Consider the following 21,743-nt stretch of genomic DNA (forward strand, 5'->3'; position numbering starts at 1 on the left):
CTTGGGATGCCTTTTGCAGCTGCAGTGTTCCTGGAGCTCTGGGCTTTTTAGTTTTCAGAACCCTAACCCTAACCCTAGGCCGGGCAGCAAATCAGCCTAGGGTTAAGGCAGGTGCCACAATTAAAGGCATCGCAGAGGCCATGTTGTGGCAGTTTTGCGATGCCCTTGGGATGCCTTTTGCAGCTGCAGTGTTCCTGGAGCTCGGGGCTTTTTAGTTTTCAGAACCCTAACCCTAACCCTAGGCCGGGCAGCAAATCAGCCTAGGGTTAAGGCAGGTGCCACAATTAAAGGCATCGCAGAGGCCATGTTGTGGCAGTTTTGCGATGCCCTTGGGATGCCTTTTGCAGCTGCAGTGTTCCTGGAGCTCTGGGCTTTTAAGTTTTCAGAACCCTAACCCTAACCCTAACCCTAGGCCGGGCAGCTAATCAGCCTAGGGTTAAGGCAGGTGCCACAATTAAAGGCATCGCAGAGGCCATGTTGTGGCAGTTTTGCAATGCCCTTGGGATGCCTTTTGCAGCTGCAGTGTTCCTGGAGCCCGGGGCTTTTTAGTTTTCAGAACCCTAACCCTAACCCTAGGCCGGGCAGCAAATCAGCCTAGGGTTAAGGCAGGTGCCAGAATTAAAGGCATCGCAGAGGCCATGTTGTGGCAGTTTTGCGATGCCCTTGGGATGCCTTTTGCAGCTGCAGTGTTCCAGGAGCCCGGGGCTTTTTAGTTTTCAGAACCCTAACCCTAACCCTAACCCTAACCCTAGGCCGGGCAGCAAATCAGCCTAGGGTTAAGGCAGGTGCCACAATTAAAGGCATCGCAGAGGCCATGTTGTGGCAGTTTTGCGATGCCCTTGGGATGCCTTTTGCAGCTGCAGTGTTCCTGGAGCCCGGGGCTTTTTAGTTTTCAGAACCCTAACCCTAACCCTAGGCCGGGCAGCAAATCAGCCTAGGGTTAAGGCAGGTGCCAGAATTAAAGGCATCGCAGAGGCCATGTTGTGGCAGTTTTGCGATGCCCTTGGGATGCCTTTTGCAGCTGCAGTGTTCCTGGAGCCCGGGGCTTTTTAGTTTTCAGAACCCTAACCCTAACCCTAACCCTAACCCTAGGCCGGGCAGCAAATCAGCCTAGGGTTAAGGCAGGTGCCACAATTAAAGGCATCGCAGAGGCCATGTTGTGGCAGTTTTGCGATGCCCTTGGGATGCCTTTTGCAGCTGCAGTGTTCCTGGAGCTCTGGGCTTTTTAGTTTTCAGAACCCTAACCCTAACCCTAGGCCGGGCAGCAAATCAGCCTAGGGTTAAGGCAGGTGCCACAATTAAAGGCATTGCAGAGGCCATGTTGTGGCAGTTTTGCGATGCCCTTGGGATGCCCTTTGCAGCTGCAGTGTGCCCGCAGCTCTGGGCCTTTTAGTTTGCGGAACCCTAACCCTAGGCGTAACCCTAACCCTAACCCTAGGCAGGGCAGCCAATCAGCCTAGGGTTAGGGCAGGTGCCAAGGAGAAAGCCGTCGAGGAGGCCAGGTTGTGGCAGTTTTGCGATGCCCCTGGGATGCCCTTTGCAGCTGCAGTGTCCCCTAGCTCTGGGCCTTTTAGTTTGCGGAACCCTAACCCTAGGCGTAACCCTAACCCTAACCCTAGGCAGGGCAGCCAATCAGCCTAGGGTTAGGGCAGGTGCCAAGGAGAAAGCCCTCGAGGAGGCCAGGTTGTGGCAGTATTGCGATGCCCCTGGGATGCCCTTTGCAGCTGCAGTGTGACAGCCTACGGTCACGTGTCAAGAGTTCTACAGCATTGATACCAGACCAGGGAAGGCAGGGATCACAGATGCTAAGAATGATGCCAGGGATTCTGATAAATCCCTCAAAGACCTAAGGTAAAAGACATGGGATACCAAAACAACACAGATAGCACGACAGACAGGTGACATGACATACATCGAGACTGCTCTGCCCTGTGCACCTCAGCTCTGTCATCAAAAGTGAGACTTTGCTTTCATGTGGCCTAAGGAGCCACTTCATGGATGCCCCCATCTCCAAAGCCAAATCAAAAACCCCTCCCGGTGGGTCCTACCCCAGCACCCCACTTTCATCCCCTCTGTGGGTCTTAGCCCTCTACTTATCTCTCAGACATCTGGGCATGCCAGTCTGTGTCAGGTGCACAAGAAGGCCACCTCGCCATCTGGGAAATCCTTGCTGACACCAGGCTGTTGTCTCTCAGTCTGCCAAGAGAAAGGAAACCAAACATCAATGCACAACCTCAGCAGCACAGCGACCAAAACATAATTCTGCTACTTGCCAGTCTCCTAAGAATGCCCGGCTCCTCGGGCCGCAGACTTCAGGCTTCCTCGGAGGGTGACGCCATTGTCACAGGATGCACCTCGGTTAAGAGGAGACAAGGTGACGTGGCACTGCTAACACCTGAGGGGAGCCTCGCACCTCCTCCCGACCTCCCCGACTCACCACAACTCCTCGGCCATTGCCAAGGTCTGCCTGGGTGACACCTTTGAACAGAAATGGCAGAGCCTTCATCACCAAGTTCCATAACACATCCAGAGGGCTCACAGGAGCAGCAAACCTGGTCCATCGGCCGATTAGTGACAAGGCCTGGCACAATCCGACGGGACTGACTAAAGGGCACAAATGAGAATGGATGCTTAGAGTTGTACCAGAAAGTGAGACCTGAGCAACAACAACTGCTTCTATACACTACTCACCTTGCCCAGCTCACCTTTACTGCTGTTATCCAGATATACTTCCTAAAAAGAAAGACAAAGAACAGTGCTGTAACACAGTCACCATTTACACTTCTGCTGCAGAGACAAACATGGACTGACCTGCTCAGGGGTAACCCCTTCACCTGGGATGGGGCACTCTGGCACAGATTTAATCCAGATGAATCTGAAAAAAAAGGGAGCACAATAGTCAAAGTGTTGCAGGATAACTGAAGAGCCCCAGACATCTTGTGTCCATCTACAAATCCTATCTAGAGTCCCACTACACCCCACATTACCAATTTCAAGTCCCAGGGACATCTCCTATACCACCACACTATGCAGCAGGGCAGAGCAGCTCCAGCACAAACCTGTGCAGACACCCGTGACACAGGACAGGACATGACATGACAAACAATGGGCACACAACAGGGTCAGAAAGCACGAGGCAAGGAAAATGACTGCAAGGACTGAGAGAATGCAAAATGAGATAACTGAGATGAGACCAAAGGTGAGCTGATGAGGCTCAGAGAACCCTGGAGGAAGAAGATGCTAACTGAATTATTTATTCCAAGAACTGCAAAGATGGATGCCTGAGAATCCTACAGCCAGACTCCTCTACCTGACCTCACATTCTAACAAGTCCTAATCTGACATTGTGGATCCTTGTGGGGCGCAGCTGTCCAGACAGCTCAGAACAAGACCTGAAAAGACATGGGACTGGATGCTTCCAAAGAGAGAAGAGATTCTGATGCCTGTCTGAGATCCTGAGTCAAAAGTTCTATGGCATTGATGCCAGGATAAAGAACACAAATCACAGATGCCAAGAATGGTTTCTGATAAGCCCCTCAAAGGCCTAATGAAAAGGACATGACATACCCAAACAACACAGAATGCACGATACACAAGTGACATGACACACACTGGTACTGCTCTGCCCTGCGCACCTCAGCTCTGTCATCAAAAGTGAGACTTTCCTTTTATGTGGCCTAAGGGGCCACTTCATGGACACCCCCATCTCCAAAGCCAAATCAAAAACCCCTCCTGGTAACTCATGATCATCCCCTCTGTGGGTCTTAGCCCTCTACTTATCTCTCAGACATCTGGGCATGCCAGTCTGAGTGAGGGGCACAAAAAGGCCACCTCGCCATCTTGGAAATCCCTGCTGACACCAGGCTGTTGTCTCTCAGTCTGCCAAGAGAAAGGAAACCAAACATCAATGCACAACCTCAGCAGCACAGCAGCCAAAACACAATTCTGCTACTCACCATTCTCCTGAGAATGCCCGGCTGCTCAGGCCCCAGGCTTCAGGCTTGCTCAGAGGCCAACACCATTGTGGCAGGGTGCACCTGGGTTAAGGGGAGACAAGGTGATGCGGCACTGCTGAAACCTGAGTGGAGCCTCGCTGCTCCTCCTCCCTACCTCCCCAACTCACCACAACTCCTCAGCAGTTGCCAAAGTCTACCTTGGTGACACCTTTGAATAAAAAATGCAGAGGCTTCGTCACAGAGTCCTCTAATGCATCCACAGGGCTCACAGGAACAGCAAACCCGATCCATCGGCCAGTTGGTGACGGGGGCCTGGCAGAGTGGATTGCCTAAAGGGCACAAATGAGAATGGAAGCTTGGAGCTGCACCAGAAATTGAGACCTGAGCAACAACAACTGCTTCTATACACTACTCACCTTGACTGCTGGTATCCAGAGTTACTTCCTAAAAAGAAAGACAAAGAACAGTGCTGTAACACAGTCACCATTTACACTTCTGCTGCAGAGACAAACATGGACTGACCTGCTCAGGGGTAACCCCTTCACCTGGGATGGGGCACTCTGGCACAGATTTAATCCAGATGAATCTGAAAAAAAAGGGAGCACAATAGTCAAAGTGTTGCAGGATAACTGAAGAGCCCCAGACATCTTGTGTCCATCTACAAATCCTATCTAGAGTCCCACTACACCCCACATTACCAATTTCAAGTCCCAGGGACATCTCCTATACCACCACACTATGCAGCAGGGCAGAGCAGCTCCAGCACAAACCTGTGCAGACACCCGTGACATGACAAACAATGGGCACACAGCAGGGTCAGAAAGCACGAGGCAAGGAAAATGACTGCAAGGAATGAGAGAATGCAAAATGAGATAACTGAGATGAGACTGATGGTGGGCTGATGAGGCTCAGAGAACCCTGGAGGAAGATGCTAACTGATGATTTATTCCAAGAACTGCAAAGATGGATTCCTGAGAATCCTACAGCCAGAATCCTCTACCAAACCTCACCATTCTTACAAATCCTAATCTGCCATAGTGGATCTATGCCAGGTGCAGCTGTCCAGACAGCTCAGAACAAGACCTGAAAAGACATGGGACTGGATGCATCTAAAGAGAGAAGAGATTCTGATGCCTGTCTGAGCTCCCGAGTCAAGAGTTCTATGGCATTGATGCCAGGAAAAAGAACATAAAGAACACAGATCACAGATGCTAAGAATGGTTTCTGATAGGCCTCTCAAAGGCCTAAGGTAAAGGACATGAGATAGACAAACAACACAGAATGCACAATAGACAAGTGACACGACACACACTGGGACTGCTCTGCCCTGCGCACCTCAGCTCTGTCATCAAAAGTGAGACTTTCCTTTTATGTGCCCTAAGGGGCCACTTCATGGACACCTCCATCTCCAAAGCCAAATCAAAATCCCCTCCCGGTGGGTCCCCCCCCAGCACCCCACTTTCATCCCCTCTGTGGGTCTTGGCCCTCTACTTATCTCTCAGACATCTGGGCATGCCAGTCTGTGTCAGGTGCACAAGAAGGCCACCTCGCCATCTGGGAAATCCCTGCTGTCACCAGGCTGTTGTCTCCGAGTCTGCCAAGAGAAAGGAAAGCAAACATCAATGCATGATCTCAGCAGCACAGCAGCCAAAACACAACAATTCTGCTACTCACCATTCTCCTGAGAATGCCCAGCTCCTCGAACCACAGACTTCAGGGGTGCTCAGAGGCAGACACCATTGTGGCAGGGTGCACCTGGGTTATGGGGAGACAAGGTGACAGGGCACTGCTGAAACCTGAGTGGACCCTCGCTCTTCCTCCAGACCTCCCCGAGTCACCACAACTCCTCAGCCATTACCAAAGGCTACCTGGGTGACAACTTTGAACAGAAAGGGCAGAGGTTTCATCACCAAGTCCCGTAACACATCCACAGGGCTCACAGGAGCAGCAAACCTGGTCCATCGGCCGATTGGTGACAAGGCCTGACACTACTACGAGGGGATTGCCTAAAGGGCACAAACGAGAACGGATGCTTAGAGTTGTACCAAAAAGTGAGACTTGAGCAATAACAACTGCTTCGGTACACTACTCACCTTTCCCAGCTCACCTTTACTGCTGGTATTCAGGGTTACTTACTAAAAAGAAAGACAAAGAACAGTGCTGTAACACAGTCACCATTTACACTTGTGCTGCAGAGACAAACAATGACTGACCTGCTCAGGGAATACCCCCTCACCCGGGATGGGGCCCGCTGGAACAGATTTAATCTATCTCAATCTGAAAATAAAGTTAGGACAATAGTCAAAGTATTGCAGGATAACTTAAAAGCTCCAGATATCTTGTGTCCATCTAGAGACCAACAACACCCCACATTACAAATTTTCAGGTCCCCAGGACTTCTCCTATTGCACCAAGCTATGCAGCAGGGCAGAGCAGCTCCAGCACAAACCTGTGCAGACACCCGTGACACAGGACAGGACACGACAAACAAAGGGGACACAACACGGACAGAAATCTCTTGGTAAGGAGCATGACTGCAAGGACTTAGAGAATGCAAAATGAGATAACTTAGATGAGATCGATGGCAGGATGATGAGGCTCAGAGAACCCCAGAGGAAGAAGATGCTAACTGAATGCAGTTCTCGGAATAAATCAAAGATGGATGCCTGAGAATCCTACAGCCAGAATCCTCTACCTAACCTCACCATTCTCACAAGTCCTAACCCACCACAATGGATCCTTGCAGGGTGCAGCTGTCCAGACAGCTCAGAACAAGACCTGGAAAGACATGGGACTGGATGCATCTAAAGAGAGAAGAGATTCTGATGCCAGTCTGAGATCCTGAGTCAAAAGTTCTATAGCACTGATGCCAGGCCAAAGAATGCAGGGATCACAGATGCTAAGAATGATGCCAGGGTTTCTGATAGGCCCCTCAAAGGACTAAGGTAAAAGACAGGACATACCCAAACAACACAGAATGCATGACAGACAAGTGACACCACAGACACTGGGACTGCTCTGCCCTGCGCACCTCAGCTCTGTCATCAAAAGTGAGACTTTCCTTTCATGTGCCCTAAGGAGCCACTTCATGGACACCTCCATCTCCAAAGCCAAATCAAAATCCCCTCCAAGTGGGTCCCAACAGCACCCCACTTTCATCCCCTCTGAGGCTTTGGCCCTCTACTTATCTCTCAGACATCTGGGCATGCCAGTCTGTGTCAGGTGCACAAGAAGGCCACCTCGCCATCTGGGAAATCCCTGGTGACGCCAGGCTGTTGTCTCTCAGTCTGCCAAGAGAAAGGAAACCAAACATCAATGCACAACCTCAGCAGCACAGTGACCAAAACACAATTCTGCTACTCACCATTCTCCTAAGGATGCCCGGCTCCTCGGGCCCCAGGCTTCAGGCTTGCTCAGAGGCTGACACCATTGTCACAGGGTGCACCTGGGTTAAGGAGAGACAAGGTGCTGTGGCACTGCTGACACCTGAGTTGAGCCTCGTCCCTTCTCCCTACCTCCCGGACTCACCACATCGCCTCAGCAGTTGCCAAAAATCTACCTGTGTGACACCTGTGAATTGAAAAGGCTGAGGCTTCATCACGGAGTCCTCTAATGCATCCACAGGGCTCACAGGAGCAGCAAACCCGATCCATCGGCCAGCTGGGGATGGGGACCTGGCAGAGTGGATTGCCTAAAGGGCACAAATGAGAATGGAAGCTTGGAGTTGCACCAGAAACAGAGATCTGAGCAATAACAACCGCTTCTCTCCAATGCTCACCTTTACTGCTGGTATCCAGGGTTACTTGCTAAAAAGAGACACAAAGAACAGCGCTGTAACACAGTCACTATTTACATCCCCCATGCAGAGACTAACAACGACTGACCTGCTCAGGGAATACCCCCACACCTGGGATGGGGCACTCTGGCACAGATTTAATCCAGATGAATCTGAAAAAAAAGGGAGCACAATAGTCAAAGTGTTGCAGGATAACTGAAGAGCCCCAGACATCTTGTGTCCATCTACAAATCCCACCTGGAGTCCAACTACACCCCACATTACAAATTTCAAGGCCCCAGGACTTTTCCTATCACACCAGGCTATGCAGCAGGGCAGAGCAGCTCCAGCACAAACCTGTGCAGACACCCGTGACACAGGACAGGACACAACAAACAATGGAGACACAACAGGGACAAAAAGCACGAGGCAATGAAAATGACTGCAAGGAATGAGAGAATGCAAAATGAGATAACTGAGATGAGACTAATGGTGGGCTGATGAGGCTCAGAGAACCCTGGAGGAAGAAGATGCTAACTGAATGATTTATTCCAAGAACTGCAAAGATGGATGCCTAAAAATCCTACAGTCAGAAACCTCTACCTGACCTCACATTCTAACAAGTCCTAACCTGCCATAATGGATCCTTGCAGAGCGCAGCTCCCATACAGCTCAGAACAAGAACCTCAGAAGACATGGGAGTGGATGCTCCTGAAGAGAGAAGAGATTCTGATGCCTGTCTGAGCTCCTGAATCAACAGTCCTACGGCATTGGTGCCAGGATAAAGAACACAGATCATAGATGCTAGGGATGGTTTCTGATAGGCCCCTCAAAGGCCTAAGGTAAAAGACAGGACATACCCAAACAACACAGAATGCACGATAGACAAGTGACACAACACACACCGGGACTGCTCTGCCCTGGGCGCCTTGGCACTCTGATCAAAACTGACACTTTCCCTTTATGTGGCCTACGAGGACACTTATTGGATATCCTCATCTCCACAGCTGACTCAAAACCCCTTGCAGCCAGCCCCATCCCAGAGGTGCCTTTTCATCCCCTCTAGCCCTTGACTTATCTCTCAGGCATCTGGAGATGCTAATCCCTCTCAGGTGCACGCCGTCAAGGAAGCTGCTGCTGACAGCACTCTGTTGTCTCTGAGTCTGCCAAGAGAAAGGAAACCAAACATCAATGCACAACCTCAGCAGCACAGTGACCAAAACACAATTCTGCTACTCACCATTCTCCTGAGAATGCCCAGCTCCGCGGGCCCCAGGCTTCAGGCTTGCTCAGAGGCCGACACCATTGTGGCAGGGTGCACCTGGGTTATGGGGAGACAAGGTGACAGGGCACTGCTGAAACCTGAGTTGAGCCTCACCCCTTCTCCCGACCTCCCCGACTCACCACAACTCTAAGGAAATTGCCAAAGGCTACCTGGGTGACACCTGTAAATTGAAAAGGCTGAGGCTTCATCATCAAGTCCTGTAACACATCCACAGGGCTCACAGGAGCAGCAAACCCGATCGGTGCTGGGGGCCTGGCAGAGTGGATTGCCTCAAGGGCACAAATGAGAATGGAAACTTAGAGCTGCACCAGAAACAGAGACCTGAGCAATAACAACCGCTTCTCTCCACTGCTCACCTTGACTGCTGATATCCAGATTTGCCTCCTAAAAAGAGAGAAAAAGAACAGTGCTGTAACACAGTCACCATTTACACTCCCCCTGCAGAGACAAACACTGACTGACCTGCTCGGGGGAACCTCCTCACCCAGGATGGGGCACGCTGCCCTGGATTTTATCCTTCTGCATCTGAAAGAAAGTGAGGACAGAAGTCAAAGTGCTGCAGGATAACTTCACAGCTGCAAACATCTTGTGTCTATCTACAAATCCCATCTAGAGTCCAACTAAACCCCACACTACAAATATCAAGTCTCTGGGACTTCTATTCCACCAAGCTATGCAGCAGGGCAGAGCAGCTCCGGCACAAATATGTGCAGACACCCGTGACACAGGACATGACAAACATGGAGACAGTAAACACAACACGTTATGCTACAAACAGAGGGACACAAGGATAAGGGAAGAGTTCCTGGCAGGATTAATAATGGCAAGGACCAAGAGGATGCAAAAGGAGATGACCGATGCTAAGATGACAGTGGATGGAGGAAGCTCCACTAAGGAGCAGAAGAAAAGACTGGAACAGAGTGACCTAAGAACTGTTGGCACGACGACCAAGATGCCTGTGAGACAATGCTACATTTAAAATGCTCTCCATATCATACCATCTTATAAGGCCCTGAATGTACAGCTCACAGCTGGAAAGGATGGATAGTGATAGGCCTGGAAACAAAGCCTCAAAACACACCTGACTCGATGCTGCTGAGATGTGACTCGGATGTGACCGAGCCCACAGGTAAAAGAACAAATTATATTGGCATTGTGCCGAGAAGTGCGAGCATTTGAGAAGCCAGAGATGATGGCTGATACTCATGGTGAGGGCCTCAAGAGGAAAAGGCAGAGATATCTGATCCAAGGTACCCCAAAGACACACGAGGTAACACAGGACACAGACAACACAACACAGACTGGAGCTGTTCTGCACTGCACACCCAACAGCTGCAATGAAAAGTAGAGCCTCTCCCTTTAGCTGTCCTAAGGGGCCTCTTAGAGGACATCTCTTCACCCTCTACTAATTTTTAAATCTGTCCCAGGAATTTCCAACCCACTACTCTCCCATCCTCCCACCTCCAGGCCGTGGCCCCCAACTTATCTTTTGGATGACTGGTGATGTGAATTGGACCTGAAATGAGCCTGCCTCAGAGGGCCCCGTGATGGCCTCTTAGCCTCTCGCTCAGCTACAATAAAGAAAACCAAGAACAATGTATGAGTTCAGGGTTATGTGGGCCAGATCCCAGCAAGTCAGCTACTTACCCTCACCTGAGTACACCTGGGTCTTGAGTCTCCAGCTGCATCCTGATTCCAAGGCTGTGCCTGTTATCCTGAGTGGCACCTGGGTTAGAGAAAGGAAAATTAGATGGCATTCATCTAAGTGCAGTGGAGGAGTTTGTGTGCTCTAAGACCTGGGAATATCTCCACTACACATGTAAAAACACTTTGGGGGCCCCTCAAACAGACACCCTTTCTCACCCTGCTGCCTTCAACCCCCCCCCAATAACTCCTAACCAGACACCTGCTCACCCTCCCTCTCCTCCTCACAATCCTCAACTCACCTGAGGCCTCAATCTCAAACACCATCTTTGGCACTGGGCAGATGCCTTTTGGGACACGACGAATCTGCTGAAAAACGTGCTGTACTTGACCCAGCCTGGAGTTTCTGGAAGCTGCACTCCTCCTGAAAAAAATAAATAAAAAACAACAAAATAAGAACAAAACCAGGAATTACAAAAGCACTTTACCACCCCTGAACACACAACCAAAAATGATGAACTTAAATACTCCCTGTGTTCAATGCTGCTTTCTTCCAGGATCTTCAAAGCCTCTATGACTTTAGATGCCCAAAAGCACCTACAGAAAATAAGCAGAAAAAGCCTCATCTCAGAAACAAAAGGAGAGCACTTACCCCAGCACAGCCCAGAGACGGAATGAAGCCCCTAGCCAAGGCTGGGGTTAATACACCCCTGATTGTGCCCACCCTCGTTCCCACCACACCCAGGAAAAGGGAGGGGGCAAATCCCACCGGGTATAAAAGCCCTCGGAGCAGCTGCAGCTGGTTTGGCTCCTCTGACTTGGATTCCAGGGGGTAAAGGGCTTGATAGAGAAAAAAAAAATTCTTCAGAGAAATAACAGCACTTTCTTTTTTGCCACAACTACTTGGGGAAGAAAACTGGTAAGAAATAAAACTTCAGGAAACCGGTAAGAAATAAAACTTCAGAAAACTGGTAAGAAATGAAACTTTGTGCTTAGGAAGCACAGCTAGGTGAATCAGGTAATTTGCTGCTAACTTACATAATTATTCCTACAGGTGTTGCCCAGATAGCCTTGATGACTACTGAGAAGGAGAAGAATGTTAACGATGTGAAATAGTGTAAGCCTCCATGGGACTGCTAATTAGGTTTATCCATATTGTGAACAAAAATAATAAATAAATAAAAGCCTCCTTGGCAGTATAAGGGTGAAGGAGATGCCAGGCTCACCCTTCTCTGAGTTATCTGGTCCTAAGGTACAGAATGAAGTGCCCTGAAATGCGCATTTAAACGCTTAAAATGCTGGCCCTCAGGGCCCCTCTCGGCTTCTGTGAGTCATCCTGAATCCCTCTCCTTTGCCCCTTTGCCCCTCAGCCCCCTCTAAGCTCCTGTGTGTCACCCTTAGCCCCTCTCCTTTGCCCCTCAGCCCCCTCTCAGCTGCTCTCAGCTCCTGTGTGTCACCCTCAAGCCCCCCCATACCCCTCAAGCCCCCTCTCAGCCCCTTGGTGTCACCCTCCAGCTGCCCCTGCCACCCTCAGCATCTCTGTGTGTCACCCACTGTCCCTTCTCCCTGCTCCTCCCTCAGCTCCCAGCCTCTGCCACTCTCAAGCCCCCCGTTTGCCCCTCAGCCCCCCCTCAGCTCCTGTTTGTCACCCTCAAGCCCCCCCTTTGCCCCTCAGCCCCCTCTCAGCTCTTGTGTGTCACCCTTATTCCCTCTCCTTTGCCTTTCAGCCCCCTCTCAGCCCCTCGGTGTCACCCTCCAGCTGCCCCATGCCCCTCAAGCCCCCTCTCAGCTCCTGTCTGTCACCCTCAAGCCCCCTCCTAGCTGCCCCTCGACTCCGGTATGTCACCCTTAGCCACTCCCCATTTGCCCCTCAAGCCCCCTCTCAGCCCCTCTGTGTCACCCTTATTCCCTCCCCTTTGCCCCCCAGCCCTCAGCCTCTGTCACCCCCAAGCCCCCCCTTTGCCCCTCAAGCCCCCTCTCAGCTCTTGTGTGTCACCCTGAATCCCTCTCCTTTGCCCCTCAAGCCCCCCTTTTGCCCCTCAGCTCCTGTGTGTCACCCTCGAGCCCCCCCTTTGCCCCTCAAGCCCCCTCTCAGCTCTTGTGTGTCACCCTGAATCCCTCTCCTTTGCCCCTCAAGCCCCCTCTCAGCCCCTCAGTGTCACGGCAAAAAACACGTGCTTCTGGTTTAAAATGGCGGCGCCCGGCAAAAAAACACGTGCTTCCGGTTTAAAATGGCGGCGCCCACGAAAAACCACGTGCTTCTCGTTCAAAATGGCGGCGCCCGGCAAAAAACACGTGCTTCCGGTTTAAAATGGCGGCGCCCGCGAAAATACACGTGCTTCCGGTTCAAAATGGCGGCTTCCGGCAAAAAAACACGTGCTTCCGGTTTAAAATGGCGGCGCCCGCGAAAATACACGTGCTTCCGGTTTAAAATGGCGGCGCCCGCCAAAAAACACGTGCTTCCGGTTCAAAATGGCGGCGCACGCAAAAAAAGCACGTGCTTCCGGTTTAAAATGGCGGCGCCCGGCAAAAAACACGTGCTTCCGGTTCAAAATGGCGGCGCCCGCGAAAATACACGTGCTTCCCGTTTAAAATGGCGGCGCCCGCAAAAAAACACGTGCTTCCGGTTTAAAATGGCGGCGCCCGCCAAAAAAACACGTGCTTCCGGTTTAAAATGGCGGCGCCCGCCAAAAAACACGTGCTTCTGGTTTAAAATGGCGGCGCACGGCAAAAAACACGTGCTTCCGGTTTAAAATGGCGGCGCACGGCAAAAAACACGTGCTTCCGGTTTAAAATGGCGGCGCACACAAAAAACACGTGCTTCCGGTTTAAAATGGCGGCGCCCGCGAAAATACACGTGCTTCCGGTTCCAAATGGCGGCGCCCGCGAAAAACACGTGTTTCCGGTTTAAAATGGCGGCGCCCGCGAAAAACACGTGCTTCCGGTTCAAAATGGCGGCGCCCGTCAAAAAACACGTGCTTCCGGTTTAAAATGGCGGCGCCCGCCAAAAAACACGTGCTTCTGGTTTAAAATGGCGGCGCACGGCAAAAAACACGTGCTTCCGGTTTAAAATGGCGGCGCCCGCCAAAAACCACGTGCTTCCGGTTCAAAATGGCGGCGCCCGGGACGGGGTTTTTTTCCTCAGTTTCTGGCGCTTTTTTCTTGCTTCTCGCGCGTCCCGTGTGGACGTGGTGCTGTTCCGGTGCAACCGCACCCGACAGCAGCGCAGGATGTTGTTTTTAGGGCGTGGGTTTTGTGTCAGTGTTTCGGTCTGGCAGCTGGCTGGACGACTGCGTGTTGGGGGTCTTTCCTGGGGCGTGTCGCTATTCTGACGTCATTGAGTGGCTCTGTGAGTGCAACTCGGTGCGCGGGACGGCAGGTGGCGCTGTGAGTGCAGTGCACGGGGCAATGTGCATGCAATGTGGTGTGTGGGACAGCAGGGGGCGCTGGTGGTGGAGGCTGATGGGCACCAGGTAGGGGGAGCTGGATTAGGGGATAGGGTGGGGTGGTGGAGGGGTGTGGGTGGGGGCTGGTGATGGTGCTTGATGAGCACCAGCTGGGATGGGCTGTGGGTGGGAGGGGCTGGGTTGGGGGACCCTCTATACTATATATAAAAAGAAGAAAAACTATACATCCTGTGCAGCAGTAGAAATTTTCAGGCTCATGGGGAGTAAATGGGGTGCTTTTTTTTTTTTTTTTTCTTTTTACTCCCCGGGAGCCTGAAAATTCCTACTGCTGCTTTTTTTATTCTAAAGCTAGAAAAGGAAAGTTAGAAATAGAGAGAATATAGAGAAAAGAAAGGGGTGAGAAGAATCGGCCAATCAGAGCGCTTCAATCTTCGAGTCGTCTATTGCCAGGCAGATAGCAGAACGCAGCACCCCACACAGAGCAAGGACATCCGCTCGAAGGGCTGCGAGCCCAACCCAGACCGCAGCCTCTCCGGGAAGGGCTTTGTGGACAGGGAAAGTGCATATCACCCAGACCAGTGTCCCCTGATGCTGTCTGAGAGTTGTGGCTCTAGCGGGTGCCGAGATTGGCCAGTCAGGGTTGGGGGCAAGGCTGGGGCTTCGGGTGTTCCGGAAGTTTAGGGGGTCCCAGGAAGAGCCGAGACTTCAGGGGTGGAGTCAAAAGTACAAATTTTATCAGGAGGAGGTAAATGAGGCCCTCCCACACTGCATTGACCCTGGCATTGGGGGGAGACCCAGGTATCTGGAGTGCTGAATGTGGGCACCCAGGGATCAGGTGGAGTCAGGCATCAGGTGAGTTGTGATGGAGTCACACAGGGTCCAAGCAGGGTTAGATGGGGTTAGGTAGGGTCACAGCTGGGGTCATAGCCAGTGTCAAGGTGAGGCATAGGGTTGGCAGGGGTCAGGCCGAGGTCAAGTGGGATCAGTCAGGGGGTCACGGTCAGCCAGGTTCAGTGTCACACAGGGTCAGGCGAAGTCAGGTGTATTCAGGAAGGGTCAAAAAAACTCAGGTGAGTCACAGAGTGTTCAGAAAAGTAATAAAGTGGTCAAGTGGAGTCAGGCCAGGGTTAGGGTGAGCCCGGGGGCTGGCAGGGCACCATACGCAGGCGAAAGGGGGGGCAGCGCAGCACTGTGCCCGGCGACCCCTTCAGCCCCGGCAATCCCTCCGGGCCCGGCACCAGACGGAATTCCCGAAGAATCAGCCCCAGGAACACGAACAGCTCGGCCCGCGCCAGCCCCTCCCCCGGGCACGATCGCGCCCCGCAGCCGAACGGCAGCAGCGACCGCGAGGGGGCGCCCGGGGCCAGGAACCGCTCTGGGGGGTGGCGGGTCAGCTCCAAGGGGTTCGGGGGAACCGCAGGCTTGGGGGGAGCGGGCGCGGTGGGTGGGGACCCGCAGGCTTCGAGGGGTTCCGGGGAACCGCAGGCTTGGGGGGAACGGGCGCGGTGGGGGGGACCCACAGGCTTCGAGGGGTTCAGGGGAACCACAGGCTTGGGGGGAGCGGGAGCTCCTCCCTTGAGGGGACCCAAGACATGGGGAAGACCTCCACAAGTTTGGTTGGACCTCGAGGTTCAGAAGGGAGACATGGGGGTTTGGGGTGACCCAGGGGTTCAGAGGGACCCTAAGGCTCGGGGGAGACCCCAGGACAACAGAGGGGATTCACATGTTAGGGGAGGGTTCAGACACCTGAGGGGGGTCTCAGGGGTTTGGGGGTGGGGGGATAGAGGGGAGGAACAGAAGGACCCACAGGTTTTGGGGGGTACACAGATATATGGGGGGACTAATGGGGATGGAGGGAAAACCACAGGTTTGGGGAAGGGGGCGGGGGTTTGGGGTGGTTCAGGCATGGGTGGGGGCACTCATGACACCAAGGTGTTCCCAGGATACCCAGGAATCAGGGAAAACCCCATGGCTCAGAGAACCCAGTTTGATGTTTGAGGAAACCCAGGAGTTCGGGGGGGCACTCAGAGTACAGGCGTACCCACATACCGGGCAGGAAGACCTCAGGGTGCTGCCAGATGTCAGGGTCCTGTTGGGCTGCCAGCAGGTTGGGGACCAGGACAGTGCCGGCCGCTACAGGGAGCCCCCCAAGACTGGAAGGGGACAAGGTGCATGGAGATAGACTAGGGTCTGCTGGGGACTACTGAAAGCTACATGGACCATACTGGGACCTACTGAGGCTCTCTGGGGGTTACTGGGTATGTATGACTGGATGTCTGTTTGGGTCTACAGGGTCCATACTGAGATCTGGCAGGTGCTACTGGGCGTTTCTGGGCGTCTGTTGGAGTCTGCTGGGGCTCTCCGGGGTCTTCTGGGATCTATTGGGTGTGTATTGGAATTTACTGATGCCATACTGGAATCTACTGGAGCCATACTGAGACTTACTTGAGTTTCTTGGGGGTCTACTGGCATACTGGGTGGGATCTGCTAGCACCATACTGGGATCTGCTGTGAGCTACTGGGTATCAACTGGTGTCTATTTGGGCCATACCAGATCTGCCGGAGTCCTGCTGGGGCCATACTGGAGCTCTCTGGCATCTACTGGATATCTGCTGAGGTCTGCTGGGGCCATACTGGGGTCTACTGGGGCTCACTGGGAACTGCTGGAGCCATAGTGAGCTTTTCTGGGGGCTACTGGATGTCTACTGGGGTTTAGTGGGGCCACACTGGGACATATATTGGGATATATTGGGAACTCCGGCTGGGATCTTCTAGGCTCTGCTGGGGCCTGCTGAGGCTATGGGGTCTTCTAGGATCTACTGGGTGTCTGTTAGGGTCTACTGGGGTCATTCCAGAACCTGTTGGGGCCTACTGGGACCTAATGGGTCTTACTGGGATTTACTGGGGTCTGTTGAAGCCTACTGGGTCCTACAAGGACTTACCAGGCTGTACTGGTCTATTGGAGTCTACTGCGGCCCTACTTCTACTGGGCCCTCCTGGGATTTACTGGTACCTACTGGTATATTCGGCTCTTACCAGGGCCATACTGGGACCTGATGGGTCTTAGTGGGACTCACTGGGGTCTAATGGGCTCTGCTGGCTTCTCCTGGACCCTACTGATGATACCAGGCAGTCCCTTCCTGGTCTGTAGTGGTTGCCCTCAGTTGCCCCTCACCCAGACTGGTTGGCAGCGGCTCCTCCCAGCACCTGCCCCGCGCTGGCCCTGCCCTGGTACCTGGTGTGGCGCAGGGCGCAGTGGGGCAGTGCCAGGGGCGCAGGGGGTCGCAGCCGCAGAGTCTCGCTGACAGTGGCCTGAAGAAGGGGCAGGCGCCCCATATCGCCTGGCCCAGGTGGTCCCTGTGACCCCTGCAGCTCCGCCCGCAGCCGTGCCTGCAGCTGCACAGGTGGAGCACAGGTGTGCCGCGTCTGCCTTGGGGTATCAGGGGATGGGGTGCATCCCAGGGGGCACACAATAGCAATGGGATGACAGGGTGACTCCCCAGAATCCCAGACCCTCCCAAACTCACAAACCCACTCCTGGGACCCCAAACCATCCCCATGCCTGGCCCTCTCCCTTGGGGACCCCCTTGAACCCCCAGATCCCCCCAAACCCTCCCCCCAGCAAACCTGCTCCTCCCTCCTCCCTGGGGACACCCCTGAGCCCCCAGATCTATCTCTTGGGACTCTCTCTCCCCAGAACCTGAGCCACCTCTCCATGGAAACCCCAAACCAAGGAGCCACGTGGGGACATGGACACAGCTCTGAAATGCCATCCATGTGGCACCTAAGGGTGGTGCAAGGGCACAGTGTCAGCCCTGGGGAGGAGGACATGGGGGACATGCAGGACATGCAGGGGGGGATATGGGACCCCCAAGTACACACATGGAGCCTTGGCACTGTACAGGGGACACAGGGTGCCACAGGGGGCAGAGCAGCAGAAAATCCACAGAGAAGGGAACATGAGGGACATATAGAACACATACAGGATGTGTGTGGGGACACAGGACCCCTGGGGACACACAGGACCCCCCAGGGCTGCATGGAAGACATGGAGGGACATGTGTTTCACCTCGGGGCGGTGCAGCAAGAAGGCCACAGCCCAGCCCAGAGCAGCCGCCGTGGTCTCGGTGCCCCCAATGAACAGGTCGACCAGCGCCATGTGCAGCCGAGGGGGGCTCAGGGGGCCCCCCCATGCCCCAGAATTACACCCCAGCAGCGCCGCCAGAACAGTGTCCGGGGGAGGGGAGGGGCACGCCTGGCAAAGGGGTGACATGTGCTGGGGGTGTCTCCTGATCCCCAGCTGCCCCCAAACACAGGAGTCCCTTCCAAGCCCCCAAGTCCACCAAAACCCCTGGTCCTACCCCAAGCTTTACATCTCCCCAGCCCCACATCCCCCCTAGAGCCCTGGCTCCTCCCATGCCCTTGGGTCCCCCACAAACCTCTGTTTCCCCCAAAATATGTGGGTGCCCCCAAGCCCCTGGGTACCCCCCAAATTCTTGGTTTCTACTCAGAACCTGGGTGCTTCCAGACCCCCACGTAGTTTCCTGGACCCCCCTGGGTCTCCCCTGAGCCTCTGTTCCAACCACACTGCTCCTGACTGGCTGCCCCCCAGCTCCCCAGGCCTCCCCACCTGGTGCCGCTGGATCTGAGTCTCCACAAATGTGTCACGGTGCTGGACAAGCCGCATCAGCTTCCGCAGTCCCGGGTTGGGCAGGGCCTGTGCACAGGGACTCCATAGGGACCCCCATCCCCAAGAAACCCTGGACCTCAGAGAGACACCCCCTCCCCCAGAGATGCTGCAGAAATCTCCTGAGCCCCAGAGAAACCCTATGGCTGCTCCCCTGAGCCATACAGACCCCTCCAATGTCTCATAGGCACCCTCAGCTCCATAGAGACACTTTACCCCACCTCAGCCCTATAGAGCCCCCACAACTGCCCCTCCCAGGCCCACAGAGATCCCCAACACCATATATGCCCTGTAACACTCCCCCTAGCCCCACACAGACACTATAACCCCTGTCCAGCCCCACAGAGACCCCATAATTCCCCTCCTAGGGTTATACAGTCCCTTCCCAGTGCCATAGACACCACCCAAGCTCCCTATGGACCCTGTAAGCTCCCTGTCAGCCCTACACACCCTTCTCCAGACCAACACAGATCCTATAATCTCACTCCCAACCCCATTTAATCCCACCAGCCCCATATCCCTCCTATGGGCCACATAACACCCCTGAGACTCATAGCCTTTCTCAGGGCCCTAAAGCCCCACCAACGGCCCATAGCCCCCCTGCAGCCCCCCACAATTCCCTCACTGCCCCCACACGGCTCTGTAGCCCTGGGCCCCATAGACCCTCATGCAGCAAAAAGGCCACAGCCCCATAGCCACCCCCAGGACCTGCCAGGCTCACCCGCAGCAGGGGCAGCAGGTCCAGCACCTGTACACTGCTGTGCCCCCAAACCTGCAGCAGCTCCCCCAGGCAGCGGGAGAAGGCCCGGAGCTCCTCTGGAGGGGGCACCTGGAGGAGGACACACCTGTGTACTGTCCAGTACTCAAGTTCTCTCTGGATCCCCCAGAACACCCCCAACATAATTTCAGACACTTGGGTCCCCTCAAACTCCTGTGTGCACCCAAATCCCTGCCACCCACCTGCAAATTGCTCAGTCCCCCTGAACAGCTGGATGTTCCCTCCACAAATTCCTGGGTCCCCCCCAAGCCCCTGGGCCCCCATAAAAACTGTGGTCCTCCTCCAAACCCATCTCCATCCTAGCCACCCCCCCCCCACCCCCGGATCCCCACCAGGTCCCCAAAGAGGAGGCGTGCAATGGTGCTGCAGGTGTGGAAGGTGAACACCTCAAAGGGGTCCAGGGGGGCCTCCCCATGGGAACGCAGCTCCTGGGGGAAAGAGAAGGTTAGAGAGAGCCCTGGGGGAAATAAAGGGGGAGTCCAAGGATGGGCTAGGGGGTTGCAGCAGAGAATTGCAGAGCTCTAAGGGAGTACTGGGGACTCACAGGGATAATGCCCTTTTGGGGTGCAGAGGGTGAGGTTTGGGTGGGTCAGTTTTGGGGGACAGTGGTGTGGGTTCAGGGTTTGGGGATTGGGTTTGGGATGCAGAGATTGGGGGCTGTGTGCAGGGGGCAGGGTTTGGGGGGCAGTTTTCAGATGCAGGGGCCATGGTTAAGGCGCACGGGTGCGGTTTGGGTGAAGAGAATGGGGTTTAAGGTATCAGTTTTGGGGTGCATGGGGCAGGGTTTTGCTGGTCAATATTGTGTGGGGAATCTGTTTTGGAATGCAGGGAGTGGGGGTGTCAGGGTTGCAGGAAGACCACTTTGGGGAGAAGTCAGTTTCAGGGTCTCACCTCACACAACTCCCGGCCCTGCAGCCAAAGGAGGGGCCCAAGATGCCCCCCAGCCCGTGCCAGTGCCCCCCGTACTGCTCCCCGCTGCTGCCGCCAGCCAGGGCAGGGGGCTCCCAGCGCCAGGTCCTGGCCCCCCCGTGACACCAGCGACCCTGGCATTGGGCAGGAGGAGTCAGGGACCCCCAGAACTCCAACCCCCAGCCCCTACAGGGACCCACCTCCAATACAACAGGGGTCTTCTACAGGGCCCCACTACTCCATAAAACCTCCTTCAACCCCATAGCCGCCTCCTCCATAGGACCCTCCTAATAGGACCCTCCACCCTGGAGGCTGAAGGGTGTTTCTGGTGGGGCAGAGACCTCTAGAAACTGCCCTAGCCCCTACAGGCAACCCACCCCTCCAGAACTGCCCCCACCCCCTCCCAGTACCCATGTCCCTAGCCCCACAGGGACCCCTTCCAAACCCCATAACAACCCCTTCAATCTGATAGGGACGCCCTCAAAACCTATAAGGACTTGCCATCCCATAGCCCCCCCCCCCAACCCTTAGTGACCCCCCCAAGCCCCACAAAGAACCCCACAAACCCCATACTGACTCCCTTCAAATCCCCCGAAGAGCTTCACTACACACAGGATACCCCCCAAACCCCAAAGGAACCCCTCCAACCTCCCCCCGCCGTAGCCCACCCGGCCCTCCCTGCCTCCATACCCAGATAACTGGGAGGGCGCCCCAGCCAGTCCCCCCAGTGCCGGACCAGCGCCTCACGGATGGTCGCCACCGAGCTGGGCATCAGCACGTCTGCAGGGAAGAAGAGGGGCTGGGGGGTACTCCAAAACTGGGGGAGATCCCAAACCAAGTGGAGAGTCCTGGCGTGGGATTTTGGGGGGAGCATCGGGGGATTTGGGCCCCAGGAAAGGTTTGGGGGGTTTGAGGAGAGGTCCGAAGTTTGGGGAGGTCCCCACGGCAGGAGGAAAGGGGAGGGTTGGGGGTTCGGAGAGTCCCTAGGGAGCGGGGAGGGGGGGGGGGTCTGGGGGGTTGTGGGATCCGCGGTAGTTGGGGTAGGGTCGGTTTTGGGGGTCCCGCACTCACCGCAGTTCCCCGAGCGCAGGCGCAGCACGGGCCCGTGCCGCCGCGCCAGGCGGCTCAGGTGCAGCGCCCCCTGCGGGTGCAGCAGGTGCAGCGCGCCCCAGCGCGGGCCGCACCCATCGCCCCGCCGCGACAGCCGCGACAGCAGCGACAGCGACAGCAGCAGCGACAGCAGGCACAGCAGCAGCGCCGCAGCCGCCATGACCCGCGGGGGAGCGGTCCGGCGAGCCCCTA

The 21,743-nt window shown here is 54.7% G+C and overlaps 1 protein-coding gene across 3 annotated transcripts; it reads right to left on the reverse strand.

Moving 5' to 3' along the window:
* Window positions 1-14,786: 14,786 nt before the first annotated feature.
* On the reverse strand, window positions 14,787-21,743 carry LOC311163090 (steroid 21-hydroxylase-like). Of its 3 annotated transcripts, XM_084221798.1 has the most exons (10): window positions 21,513-21,743; window positions 21,132-21,221; window positions 20,424-20,575; window positions 19,865-19,960; window positions 19,476-19,583; window positions 18,698-18,784; window positions 18,137-18,322; window positions 17,303-17,463; window positions 16,117-16,220; window positions 14,787-15,442 (listed from the first exon to the last, which is right to left on the reverse strand). In XM_084221798.1, exons 1-10 carry the CDS (start codon window positions 21,709-21,711, stop codon window positions 15,195-15,197), a joined length of 1,431 nt encoding a protein of 476 aa, XP_084077924.1. In that variant the 5' UTR covers window positions 21,712-21,743; the 3' UTR covers window positions 14,787-15,194. The 3 variants fall into 3 exon arrangements, with proteins under 3 accessions (XP_084077924.1, XP_084077925.1, XP_084077926.1); XM_084221799.1 differs by lacking the exon at window positions 19,865-19,960; XM_084221800.1 differs by lacking the exon at window positions 18,137-18,322.

The sequence above is a fragment of the Fringilla coelebs genome, assembly GCF_963513975.1.
Source record: "Fringilla coelebs genome assembly, chromosome: 26".
In the NCBI taxonomy this organism is placed as follows: Eukaryota; Metazoa; Chordata; class Aves; order Passeriformes; family Fringillidae; genus Fringilla; species Fringilla coelebs.

Bases quoted from the DNA above. Each gene is read 5' to 3' on its own strand.
- LOC311163090 (XM_084221798.1), bottom strand. From the start codon at position 21,711: ATGGCGGCTGCGGCGCTGCTGCTGTGCCTGCTGTCGCTGCTGCTGTCG. The intron at 19,584-19,864 runs GTGGGGATCCGG...GTCCTCCTCCAG, and splicing joins GCCTCCTCTTTGGGGACCTG to GTGCCCCCTCCAGAGGAGCT. The intron at 17,464-18,136 runs GTGAAACACATG...CCACCTGTGCAG, and splicing joins TCTTGCTGCACCGCCCCGAG to CTGCAGGCACGGCTGCGGGC.